Here is a 13660-nt window from a genome sequence, read left to right as displayed (position 1 = left end):
CGCGTGACGTGAAGGTAAAGGTCAAGGTTTGGAAGAAGTGATTGGGTAGTCCCGAGTCCCCACGAAGAAGCTTGAAGTGGCAAAGGAAATGTTCGATTCTCATCGCACTTAACCTTCCTTACCGCTTTTTCGACTACAACTCTCAGTTGGCTTCAGGAATCAGTGACATTTGCAACCAACCTTAACATTTTTCACAAACAGTAGCATCCCACGTCTTGTTTATTAAAATTTTCACAAAAATTACTTCATCGCGGTTTCCACAATAGCCTCTTTTGCACTCTATAACCTATTTATGGAACCGTCATTGGCCACTAAGAAATGCGATATGCTTCTGAGTACAGAACAAGGAAGGATATCGTAGGGAACACGATGTTAGCAGTAACAAAAGAAAAAGAAGTACCACTGATAGTCTTAAATGGTTTGCTAAATCCAGGCTAACATTTATTCCAGCCCGGAGTCACTGTTAACTAAAACAACAACGTGCGGTTTTCAGTGTCTTCTCTTGTGGTAGATTATTCCTTGTGCGGCATCACAACTAATTACTGATAACAGAGATTCAGCAACGTGTTTATGAAAACGCCAGACAAAACCTTTTTGCAAAAAGATAAAAGCAGCTTATTCTCTTTTAGCTCAGTCATTTCTTTGTATCGAGCGATTTGAAGTAACTTTAAATTAGTCTCTTTAAAGAGAGAGACAAATTACAAGACGAGGATTTTCACTCTTTTATCAATGACAAGCAACAGCATGCAGTTTGCCTTTTCATTGAACGGTGAGGCTTGACCTTTCGAACTTATTGTCCGCCTGTTTTAAGCGTAATACTAGATATGACACACAAAGATATGTGTGTGCTCTTTAATGTCTTTCACGTCAGTATTCCCGACAACCGGCTTGGGCCTATAACCTTTGTGGTAAGTCTTATACAACTCCCTCCGAGGTCACTTCGTGAATCGTCGAGGAACGTTTTCTGGCAGCACTATCTGCAGGCTGCATGATGCAATATGAAATATTGCAGGCCATCCCGATTTCAATTAAGCGAGAGAAAGTGTGAAATGACCACCACATCCAAGGGTCAGGGGGTTCATCGAGCTCGCGATAAAATCGATATACACTTAGCAGTGAATATGTATGTAGAATACTGCAAGATAGTCCTAAGAAACTTGTTACTAGAGTGACTTTTGCAACTTTGGATGAGCTGGTTCGACGTTGCGCTTGTAGACGTCTTGAAACCTTCTTTACGCTGCATATTACTTTGAGCCCGCCGTAAATAAAACTTGCGGATAATACTAGACCCCAGACGATAAAAAACAGGTGGCAAAAGATGAAAATTATCACTGCGACTTCAGGTGCAAATATCATACAAATTTCTCCCACGAAGACAACAGCGAAGTGAAACGAGATGACAGCTCCGAAGAAGCGAGCATTCTGAAGTCTTTTCGAGACAAGTTGAAGTTTAGCGACGCCCAGAAACACATACAAGATCAAGCAAAACGCCGATGTTAGACAAGGGAAAGAAATGTTGAACAGAAGCCCTGCCAGCCACATTGGAAGTTTAACGCCATTTTGCTTCGATCCGTAAGGATCTAACAGGAGGTAGACCGCTCGTGTTACCCCCAGCACCAACAGAAGAGCGTTTATAGCATTGACATAGGGTTTGCGACCGAACCTTTTCTTTTTGTGTGCCCGAAGCAAGGCAATTGCGGAGACTACTGACAAAAGACCAAATGCTACTCCCAGACCAATCCAATGAATTTCCCATGCCACTCCCCAAAGCGGTTTCGCCTCTTCAAAATCTGGGACTGGTTCGCCCACTGGAATGTCGTTGCTCATCGTCAAAACGTCGTTCGTGTTGTTCTCGCCAACTTGTGAAGTTTGCCATTCCATCGTCTTGAGACTTACTGACGCACGAATCGTTATTCTCTTCCAGTGTAGGGGAATAGTGCTCGATGGTCAGCTTTCGCCTATAACTTGCGGAAAATGTCACCAATCTTCATGCGATCGATCTAACACACGTCGTACACTTTCGAGGAACTGACATATGTTCCCTCCGCTTGTTGAAGGACAATTTACGTGATACAAATAAATTCATTGTAATATTTAAAGCTAACTAATTACGTTTATACAATAAATACTGAAAGCATGAAACGCGAAAAACCGCGGACCAATATTGGGCCACCGCCTTTCTCGCATATTTTGCGCCGGTCACCTTGACGATGCAGACTTGAGTTCAAAATCAATATTTTGGTCGAAGGAAAGAAATTCGATCATTTTTTCTTTAAAACTCGGGACGTTATAGAATAAAGTCTGACTTGTAGTAACCCTACAGCCCACCAGGACAATTATCGGTAATCTCTGTAGTCATACAACAGCATGTGATTAATCCAATGGCAATTAAGGATATAGGAATGACAAGATGAGGGAATGACAATGCACGTGCTAATAAAAAAAGCAACAGACTGAATCTATGAGCTCGAGGTAAATAAATAAAGCAATTTATAAAATGGACAAAAGGAGTCTCTTTACATTTTGTTTTGACAACAGTCAGCAAAACATAACGAAGATTATTAATTTATCTGTATACCTGTTCGGTAACTGTAACTTCATGCTCACTTAAGCCGGTGGGAATCTCTCACGAGTTGCTTCTTTAATTACAAAGCACCAGAAATCAGTGAAATTTTTAAGATTTCGGGTGCCTGCTGACTACAAAAACGGGAGCAACTTTGAAGAAAAAAAATATTACATTTGGTACACGGGCTCCTCGTTCCTCTGAACACGAAAATTCCATCGCGTGAGACCTGTTTGCATTTGAAAACATGATTTGCATTCTCGATAATTTCTTCTTTGTGCCGGTTTTAATCGTTTTCGACAGCTCATAGTTTATAAATAGCCCTCTTTAGTGTCTCATTTGAGGACAATATTTTCAGGCGTACATTGGCTTTTGTCATAAGAAACCAGCTTTCGCATATCAAGTTTGATTTTACTTGCGACGTATTTGTAATGGCGCGAACAGTACTAAAGAAGAACTTGAATACGTGAGGATCGCGCGTGGCAACTTGGGGTAATCGCTCTTCAGTTACAATTCTTCTTCTTTGCTTTGCATGAATATTTTTAGAAAATTCGAAATAAATACAAAGCAAAATTTCTCGCAGTAATCTTCAAACAGCTATCAGATTCAACACTGTTGCCATTATCGACGAATGTACAAAGAAATAGACGACAAAAAATACACTATTTGTAAGATATTGAATTCTGAATATTGCAGGATACAAGACAAAAGCTCAGTTTCTTATAAGGCTTCAGGAATGTTCTCTTGCGTCCCCATGCAAGGATATTTGTGGTTTGAAAGTGTTGACTAAATAGAACTAAGTGTCTTACACGTACATGTATCACGAAAGCAAATGCAAATCACATTGAAATCACTGAACAACAGCAGCTATTGTAGTTTCCCATCCTTCTCCACGGGCGCATTACATATGTACAGCTTCGACATGAGCAACACCGTGGTTTGTGATTCGTGTAAATTGTTCGTGCGATCACTTGTAATGTACGTTCCTTCGCGTTCTTAGATTTGATTGATCCGCTGCTAGAATATTCCAAGAGCATGGGTTAATCGTCCTGCTTTTCAGACAGGGCAAAAGATTAAGAACGCGAGGAGGAAAATCTGCGTTATTTTCGTCCTCTTTTGCTTCTCTTGACAATTTTAAGCGAACCATCTTACGAATCTTGTTTCCTTTAAATATTGCCTTGTGTTCCCTAGTTCCCGGACATTACTTTCAAACTTGTTCCCAGCTTTATGATTCCTAAAATTGTTTATGTTCCCTTGATCCCCGGTTCAAATTAGCCATATTTCCTTGTTCCCCAAAACCCCTGGTAGGAACTCATTTTAACGTTTGGAAAAGGTTTCCCATTTGTAAGAAGGCTCAAGCATATTAAGTACTACCAAAATCAGCACATCACTAGGTATCCTTGCAAGACTAAGACACTTTGTCCCTTCATCCCTTTTAACACTTTATTAAACATATATCGATCTCTTTTCATGCAACCTTACTTGTCCTATGGTATAGCTGTTTGGGGCCAAGCTGCTCGGTCAATTTTGGGGAAAATTTTGGTTCTGCAAAACCGTGCCCTTCGTTTGATTCATTTCAAACCCTTTAGATTCCATGCTGAACCTTTGTTTAAATTATCGAATCTTCTTCCTCTTAATCTTCTTTATTTTAAAACAATCTGCCTTATTATGCACGATGTATTCAATAATGTACACCTCCAAATGTTTCCAACATATTTACTTACTCCTCAAAAATACATCATCATATTACACGATTTCGGCGGCTGGCAATTGCCATCTTAAGCATTCGAGAAGGGACCATTTGAACAACTCCTTTTCAAGTATTGGTGCAAAGATATGAAATAGTATTCCCGTCAGTGATTGCGCTCTACCAAAATATAAATTTAACGATATCCTACATAATCGGCTACTGGATACTCCGATTCAAGGGAATATTTATGTTGCCGTGTATACTTTAGTTGGAAATTTTAGTAAATATTCTCAGCTTCATTTCAACCATAAACGTGTTTTATTCCACCTATTTTGTAACATACATGTACTCCCTACCATTTTAATCTCATATGCTGATCTTCGTGTATCTGTTCTTTTTATTGTTGTCTCAACCGCTATTATTGTAATCTTTTATTTTTCCTACCCGCCTCGATTAGCAAGGCTATTTTGCGGGTAAGGATCAATGGAAAATGCATGAAAGGTAAATGTATAATAAACTCATAATTACAACTCGTGCTAATATCACTTTGTGAATTCACCAACGGTTGGGGTGCAATTTCCCGGCTCGACAGTTATGCTTAGGCTTCAGTCAAACCCAAACTACCAGTGTAAGCCGAATATTTCATCAATCAAAGGTCGTTTTCAGTGGATGATAGATTATATAAGAGTTGACTTTGAAAAGGATCGCAGCCTGTTTAATGAGGCGGATTAACTCAAGTCATTTCTAGGCTTCGGTACGTCACTTGTAACGAAAACAACTACGTACGAGTAGTTGCACGTGTCTTACGATTGTGTTTCTTTTAGCTTGAAATGCTGTTATCGGCGATGACATTTGAGGTTACTAAAAAAAACAGGTTCTCGGACAAAAAAAACGCAAAAAATAAATGTCAATCCTTACAACAAAAGACATCGCGATGGTACCTGGCTTATTCGGACAAGGGTTTGAAAACGCAAACGGATTTCCGGCTCTTGTTTTTCTTTTTAAGAGGACTTCAATTAGTTCGTCTGCAGCCTGGGGCTATTTTTTCTTCCCGCTACTGAGGGTGGAAATGGTTGCTTTGGTGCTAAATTTACGTATTTCCAGTTGTTCACCTTGACTGAGCATATATCTCCTTCCCTCCTTGCGGAATCAGGGTATATAATTGCCATGAGTCTTGAGAATTTTTTCGAGATTTCATAAAGTATAAAAGAAATATGCATACTTATTTCTGGCATTGGGAATCCAGAAGTTAATCAACATTATGGCGTGGCCGAGTATTTACTAAGATATCCCTGAAAAGATCATTACAATCATTCAGCAATCCAATGAGGGAATGACATGCAGAGTGGTGCACAGGGGCCAGCTTTCAGATTTCTTCAATGTCACGAATGGCGTTCGACAAGGATGCCTGCTATCACCTTTCAAGTTTCTTCTTGTTATAGACTAGATATTGAGGACCACCACCGAGGGAGCAAAGAATGGAATTCAGTGGACCATTTGGTCACAGCTGAAGGAATTAGACTTAGACGCTGATGATTTGGCCCTTCTTTCACATAACCATGAACAGATGCAAAGCAAGACCACTGGACTGGCAGCAGTATCAAAAAGAAGAGGACTGAAGATCAACAGGGGTAAATCATAGTTCTGTTTTTTTGGAAAAACGCAAGTAACATCCACCTGGTTTACAATTGCACGCGCTCGGGTTGTACGGCATTTGAGCAGTCTAGTCTCCCCCGCAGCCGTTGTTAGTGTCGTCACGCAACGCTGTGGGGAGGAGCGTTGAATAAAGACACTAAGGACGGCTGAGGGGGAGACCACCCATAACTCTAACCAAAGTTCTTTGGGTTAAGGAAACACCTCGTGACGTGTATGCAAAATAGCATGAATCTCATTATGCAGCTGTAAAATACCATAATACCCTTTGTTTGCCCTCCAAAATTTTGCAAAAGGATTGTTTTTATTTTCTCTTGGGACCATTGTAACTCCCAAGAGAAACTAGAGACAATGCTTACGCAGAATGTTGGAGGGCAAACAAAGATTATTAAGGTATTTTTGAAAGCAGCCTATTGGACATGTATGACGCAACTCTGTAAAATCATTTTTTTCTGCTGACGGAGGGTTCGAAAGAATTGCCTTCAAAGGCTGTCAAAATAAGGAAACAAGAACAACAATAAATCGAGTTGCTGCATGCCTCAGTTTCAAAGCGAGTCCTGATGCACAACCATTCGATAGTGTTGTTTCACTTAAGACAAAACTCAAAACACTTTTATTTAGGAAATGTTTCTATTGATTTTTATGCGTGTTTAAGTTTAATGTATAATGTGTCGCATAGCTATTTTTCTTATCATGATGTAAAGCGCATTGGGCCAACTGGAAAACATGGACTGGACTCTGGACTGGACTCTGGACTGGACTCTGGACTGGACCCTGGACTGGACTTTATTAAACGAAGTTAATATTTAACCAATAATATAACGATTAACCGTTTCTATTTAATTGAATGAGAATGAGAATGGATGTTTTTTCCAAAGGGAACATAAACGAAAAATCGAACAACGCTGCCCAGTAACTTTCAATCAAGTCAAGCTACTATTACGTGAATGTTGTGACCACGATATATCTCATCCGTGCGCTGTCTAAAGAATGTTAGGAATGTAGTCCAATTCAATATATTCGATATGTTAAGCGCGACCTCTTTGCGCACTATTTTTACAATGGAACCAGCAAGGAAACTGCAAGCTAAGCACTTCAGTTGTTTACAGCGGTAAATTAACGTTACAAACCCCGCCACTTATACGCTTGGCTATGATCGCGTGAATGCTGTGAAAGTTTGAAGTCATCACGTGACAATGTAATGTCGTCACGCGATCCTATCTCGTGCGTGTGCTATTTTAGGAATGTAGCGGACCACCCCTATAGTGAACATTTTTATCACGTTCCAGTTCTTATCACACAAACGTTCATTTCACACGAAACCACGCTGATGTAATTGTATCGATAACACTAAAAAGGTTGATGACAGTAAGTTTTTTCGGTGTATGTTACCTTGTACTCCAGTACCGATGGTAATTTGTGAAAGACTGTAACTGCAAAAATATTCGAAAAAGAAAAGAAAGTGACGAAGCTACTATACATTCTTGTGCAGTTAATTTGTGCATTTTATGGAATGGGAATAAAGCAGCGTACGAAAAAGGACGATTGTCTAATAAAGGCTAAAGGATTGCCTAACAAAGGCTATTTATTCCGAAACGAAAAGATATTCCTGATAAGATATTTTAAAGCAAGATAATTTTAAGGCGTTGTGGATCCCTCCCTGTTGCATATGCATCTGTGCATCGTGTGCGGCTAGTAACATGTCATAACGAAAAATCGGACAATGCTGCCTAGAAAATTTAAATCAAGTCACTCAATATTTTCGATATGTTAAGCGCGATCGCTTTGCGCAGTATTTCTACAATTGAACCAGCTAGCACTACAAACTAAGCACTTCAGTTGTTTACAGTGGTAAATTAACTTTACAAACCCCGCCACTTGTACGCTTGGCTATGATTGCGTAAGCTCTGGAAAGAAGCAGACTAACAACAATTTTTATAAAAGTGACGACACATTTGAAATTAAATTTGCAAGACATGTTTCGGTCGTGCAACGACCATGTTCAGTTGAAAGTAGAATTAATTTGAAGTTACATTTGAATTTATAATATGCTAAACATAGATAAATAACAACGTGAAATAAATTGGGAATCTGACAAAATAGCCAAAGGTAACAAAAAAGAGTGTACAATGGAACATGTTGATTAGAACGAGAGAGTTAAATTAGCATGATATAATTGCTTATTATATCAGGAGCAACCTTCTTTAAATAAGCAATTATATCATGTTAATTCAACTCTCTCGTTCTAATCAACATGTTCCGTTGTACACTCTTTTTTGTTACCTTTGGCTATTTTGCTAGATTCCCAATTTATTTCACGTTGTTATTTATCTTTGTTTAGCATATTATAAATTCAAATTAATTCTACTTTCAACTGAAGATGGTCGTTGCACGACAGAAACATGTCTTGCAAATTTAATTTCAAATGTGTCGTCACTTTTATAAAAATTGCGTAAGCACTGTGAAAGTTTGAAGTCATCACGTAACAATGTAATGTCGCCAGGCGATCCTATCTCGTGCGTGTGCTATTTTTAGAATGTAGTCCGCTTCAAACACAAGGCTAGATAAGTTATGGGATGGGAAGAGGGGGTGGCAAATACCAAAACATTGTTGCCAGGAGCACGGTTTTTGAGCGTCCCCGAACGTCTCTCTGTGTCAAATTTTTGCAAAGCCATTTTGGGATTTAAATCTCGGTCTCGCAATCAAAACCCAAAGTCGCGGTCTGGCAGACAAAAACGCTAGTCTCTCCAGAAAATGTAAAAAAATACAAAAAAAATGTGTAAGAAATATCCTACACATATCATGTTCATAATTAATTGTTTCTCGATAACCTCTCGGCTCAGCCAACTTGTATTTATACGTTTATAAACCAAGTTTATCTCTAATGAAGTCGTTGTGGTCCTGTACAAAAAATGTCTCCCTTATGTCAGTAGGGTGAAAGGTCAGTAGGGATGGAATGAACATGGGTGCCCGCTTATTAACACACTCTCTTAGAGGATGAAAATAAACATTGGACTCTTTTCCAATTTTCTTCTCGCCTTCCTGCATGTATTCCCTTCTCATTTTCCCCACAATTACGAGGTCAAGTGGTGGCCGCGGGATAGCCGGAGGCTCTCGTAATTTCTGATTGCAGCCCGTAGCAAACAGACACTTTGCTATTGCAGAAATAAAGAGAGGTTAGTACAAAGGCTCCTGATGAAGGGGAGGGCTTTTTACCAGAAGCTTGAGCGGTCGCTTGTTCACCGGTTGGTTGTTGACGGGCTGCTTGTTGTGCGTGTTGACCGACCAGTTGTTGACCGGCCAACTGTTGACCGGTTACTGCTTGTTGAGCGTGATGACCGACTGGATGTTCACCGTGTTGACTGGCTGGTGGTTGACCGTGTTGACCTGATGTTTGTTGCCTGGCTGATAGTTGACCGGTTGCTTGTTCAACGGTGGCTTGTCGTCCAGTTAATTGTTCAATTGCTAAGGCAGGGGCAGGATAGTTATATTCCTCGACTATAGGGTGTTTGATCCGCACAGGGCCACCTTTCCGTCGCGATGTGGACTTTGTTCCTTTCTTTCCTCTGCCTTTTGGCATGTCGAGGAGAGCAAGAGACGTCACATCGGGTTTCGCCTTCAAAGCTACATTGTTCAGGAAAAGCACTGCCTCCTCATAACCTTCGGCAATCCTTTAGCCTTTATTAGACAATCGTCCTTTTTCGTACGCTACTTTATTCCCATTCCATACAATGCACAAATTGCACAAGAATGTATAGTAGCTTCGTCACTTTCTTTTCTGTTTCGAATATTTTTGCAGTTACAGTCTTTCACAAATTGCCATCGATACTGGAGTACAAGGTAACATACACCGAAAAAAACGGACTGTCATCAACCTTTTTAGTGTTATCGGTACAATTACATCAGCGTGGTTTCGTATGAAATGAACGTTTGTGTGATAAGAACTGGAACGTGATAAAAATGTTCACTATAGGGGTGGTCCGCTACATTCCTAAAATAGCACACGCACGAGATAGGATCGCGTGACGACATTACATTGTCACGTGATGACTTCAAACTTTCACAGCATTCACGCAATCATAGCCAAGCATTTAAGTGGCGGGGTTTGTAACGTTAATTTACCGCTGGAAAAAACATCCATTCTCATTCTCGCTGGGTAATAATTAAATAGAAACGGTTAAATATTAACTTCGTTTAATAAAGTCCAGTCCAGGGTCCAGTCCAGAGTCCAGTCCAGAGTCCAGTCCAGAGTCCAGTCCATGTTTTCCAGTTGGCCAAGCGCATTGGGATATAGAAATGCGCTTAATAGGAACCTATGTTATTATTATTATTATTATTATTATTATTATTATTATTATTATTATTATTATTATTATTATTATTATTATTATTATTATTATTAGGTGAATTACGTATCAAACTCATTTCCCTTACAACAGTTGAGCACCAAGACTCACCGCTTCGAAACCGAGACAAACAGCAATTCGGAAATGGCCCGGCAACATCCCACCCCACACCAAACAAATAAAAATTGACAAAAAATTCCAAATTTGAATATTAAGTCGATTGTTCACAAAACATGTTTAATTGTACCAATGACCGAAAAAAACAAGTTCGTCAAACTCAAGGAATTATTTCACGACTGGTGAAATTATGAAGTCTGACAATTAGCCAGACCACACATCCTCTCTTCGTCTTTCGCCAAATCACTTCCTTGCCTTTTCTTGACTTATTGCAGTTCTAAACAAATCATTTTGTACACTGCTGAACTCCTAACGTTTTTGCCTTTTGAAACTAAGTTTGATTAGTCTGCTTTACACATCATTTTTACATTTACCCTGCATGGTGAAATCAATTGTAGTAAAGATCCTAAATATTAAAAGGTTTTATGAAGCACAACAGTTCTACTAGCAAAATATCCTTTTTTGCATTTCTAGTTTAAGCATCTTTTTTGGAAATAAAAAGAAGCAAATGGCAATATTGCTTAACAATAGAAATCTGGAAGCGCCCGAGAAAGATTTGCCCCTGAAAGAGGTGTGGTGAGTATATTGAGCACGCAATTAAACGACGGAACCACAAGTTCGCAAAGATTTAGCGCACACCACAACATCTTCTGTAAAGTTGTAAAATTTTAAGGATATGAAATAAAAACTGGTGGTGAAATTTCGAGTCATGTGCACTTTAAAGGATAACTGTGTTCAATTGAACTTTGATTCCAGTTCAGCTCGAACGCAATTTTCCTTCATTCCCGACTTACAGTTTTCTACACCAATCGACCAAATTCAGACTTTGAACTGAGAATGTCGGAACAAGCCATCCGCTTAAGCTTTTCTAGTCCCCTTTTCCCTCGCATATTGCTTACTCATGCCGCTTCTCACCTTATCTCCTTACATCTACGCCAAACTTCACGCACGACAACAGCGAAACATTTCCGGCTCGTACAGAGGAACAATACGTCATGTAAATTCCGTGTTGAATGAGTACCACAACTTTACAGTGTTAAAAAAAGCCCATATGAGCGGCTTTCCCACACAAAAAAGAGATCAAAACTAAACTATCGCAATTTAGAAAGCACAAAAACTGGAGTTCAAACGGAGAAGTTCCCAATCATTACGGCTCCATCGAACTTCTTACAAAATGCATGTAGTCTTTATAACTACATCCCCATTTCGGGTGCCGAACAAAACGGAATTTCGAGGGAATCGTTAAGTGACCACTCAACATAAGCGGGTTAATTAATCTTTTATGATCGAGAATACACGACATTCCTTACATTCAAGCAGCAAATATGGAATGATTTTCGAAGAGAATCGTGAATCACCGAGGTCAAGGATATAACTTAAGCGGTTTCAGACAAAGCCTAGGGAAAACTGAGTCAAAGCTTGAACGAAACTCCAACATCATTTTATCTGCGCGTTTGAATAAATTAATAAGTCCATTCAAATCTTACGATCACTTATTGTGTGATACATCGCAAACTCGCAATTGAAAAGATCGCAAGTGGCCTGAAAGCCCAATTGTAAAGCCCAACTGTGAAATCGCACTGTAATTGCTTCGGTAACAAAGAAACTGTTAAAATTGCTTCCTCAACTGCAACGATATCACCGCCTTCGAAAATCAATAGTGAACTTTCTTGTGCATCTGTTTGTTCTGCTGTACAACGTAAATCAAAATTTCGAGAAAACAATTACACTGAGAAAAATCCAAATAACACAGAACGCAGCTCGCCCAGTCGTTGCTTGGCTTTGTAAACTCTTTTCACTTAAAACGACGGTCGTTTGATTTATTCTTATCTTTTGTTTTTGTTTTGTTTTAACAAGTGCTTTCGACATATAATCACAGAACCTTTTCACACTTTTTTTGAAGGTGTTTGTACTGAAAAAGCGGGTAAAAACATCTACAGTAACTCTCTCGACACAAAGTCTTTCGTTTGCAAAAGAGTTCAGTTGTGTTCATCACAGTTACGGCGCGAGTGGGAGGACTATTCTTTCTTCACGTCGTCCAGGAAGCTATAATTACTAAACCAAAAAACTATCCTGTTAAAAGTCGACTTAAGCTCCTTGAGACACGTTCAGAAAGAGGCCAGAATCACTCTCATCAAGTGGAAACACAAATGTTCAATTGATGTCAGGATTCCTGTTTGGTCAGAAAGCACTGCTTTCTTCAACTGGATGTCGATCTTTTTAATGCTTTCTCTTTTTGCTGCGCGGCGAGTCATGTTTGTTACTGGTCGGTTTTTTTCTCTTTTTGGTCGGTGTCTCTTCCATTCCTTTCTCGCGATCAGCTGAGGAAGAACAAACAAAAGTAAAGAGCCAATGAGCGGGAACTTCCTTCTCTCGACAATAAAAAATCATCTTAATAATATTGGGACTTGCAATGGAAAAATCAAGAATGCAGCCAGTACTGCCACGATGAGCAAGCATCTTTGCGCGTTCATGATTCTGGTGTAGCTCAACTAGGAAGTAATTGGTTCGGAAGAAAAATCTCCGGCGAAAACTGGAATGTTGCTAACCTGTTCTAGAAACAATTCAAGTTATCACAGCCGTGTTTCCGACTTATTGGCTTACTTCGCCAATTAATGCTTGCCAACTTTCCATTACGTCGCTTGTGTATAAATTTACTTCCGAATTTATATCTGCGAAAAGGTTACATTGGGGGTATTTTATATTCGTTGTTAGTCATTGGCTTCGAGTGCCAACGTATTGGAGACAACCTCTTGAGTGCGAATTAAGGTGAACGCTGTGTTTCGCAAGTATAAAAATAACACAAGACAAGTAGCGTAAACTTTCAAGATATTGGTAACTGTTTTAGCCGTGTGAAAAGGACGCCTACGGTAACTCTGTAAAATTGTTACTTACCTCTAGCAGCTTCCTCTTCCAGTTCGGACCAATCTTTGCCGCTTTCTTCTTCGCTGCCCATGTCTTCTTCGATGTCTACAACAAAAAGAGGAAATAAAATGCTGACTCATTTGGTTGTCCACTGCAATGACCAGCTTCCTCTTTGTAAGACAAGGAAACGTCCTGCCGCATGGTAGAATGACTGTGTGAATTTTACAACAACTCAAGAATCCGTCTTCACATCTTCTAAAGTTGCTCGATAACGAAAGCCCGCGACCTTTCAAATTCAACTTTGAGAGAGCGCAAGATCCTTCCAAAGAAAAGTTAGGTTTTCAACTCTAGCTAGAATACTGGCCCCAGTTGTTCGAAGGGTGGATAGCGGCGCTATCCACTGAATAAATCACTATCCACTGGATA

The 13660-nt window shown here is 39.6% G+C and overlaps 2 protein-coding genes across 3 annotated transcripts in view; both read right to left on the bottom strand.

The window, feature by feature from the left end:
• Positions 1-203: 203 nt before the first annotated feature.
• Positions 204-2131, bottom strand: LOC137977240 (proline-rich transmembrane protein 4-like). Its single transcript, XM_068824496.1, has one exon. The coding sequence runs from the start codon at positions 1879-1881 to the stop codon at positions 916-918; it is 966 nt and encodes a 321-aa protein (XP_068680597.1). The 5' UTR covers positions 1882-2131; the 3' UTR covers positions 204-915.
• An 8337-nt stretch (positions 2132-10468) lies between these two features.
• LOC137997270 (FACT complex subunit SPT16-like) overlaps positions 10469-13660 on the bottom strand; it is a 47503-nt gene continuing 44311 nt past the window's right edge. For both annotated transcript variants that reach the window (XM_068843172.1, XM_068843164.1), the window contains exons 38-39: positions 13265-13339; positions 10469-12690 (exon numbers count right to left, since the gene is read on the bottom strand). In XM_068843172.1, coding sequence (XP_068699273.1) covers positions 12590-12690; positions 13265-13339 — 176 coding nt within the window. In that variant the 3' untranslated portion in view covers positions 10469-12589. The remainder of the gene's footprint in view (positions 12691-13264; positions 13340-13660) is intronic.

This window comes from Montipora foliosa, chromosome 1, assembly GCF_036669935.1.
Source record: "Montipora foliosa isolate CH-2021 chromosome 1, ASM3666993v2, whole genome shotgun sequence".
Classification (NCBI taxonomy): domain Eukaryota; kingdom Metazoa; phylum Cnidaria; class Anthozoa; order Scleractinia; family Acroporidae; genus Montipora; species Montipora foliosa.
Note: the sequence above shows the minus strand (reverse complement) of the source record. Positions and strands in the feature narration are given on the sequence as shown.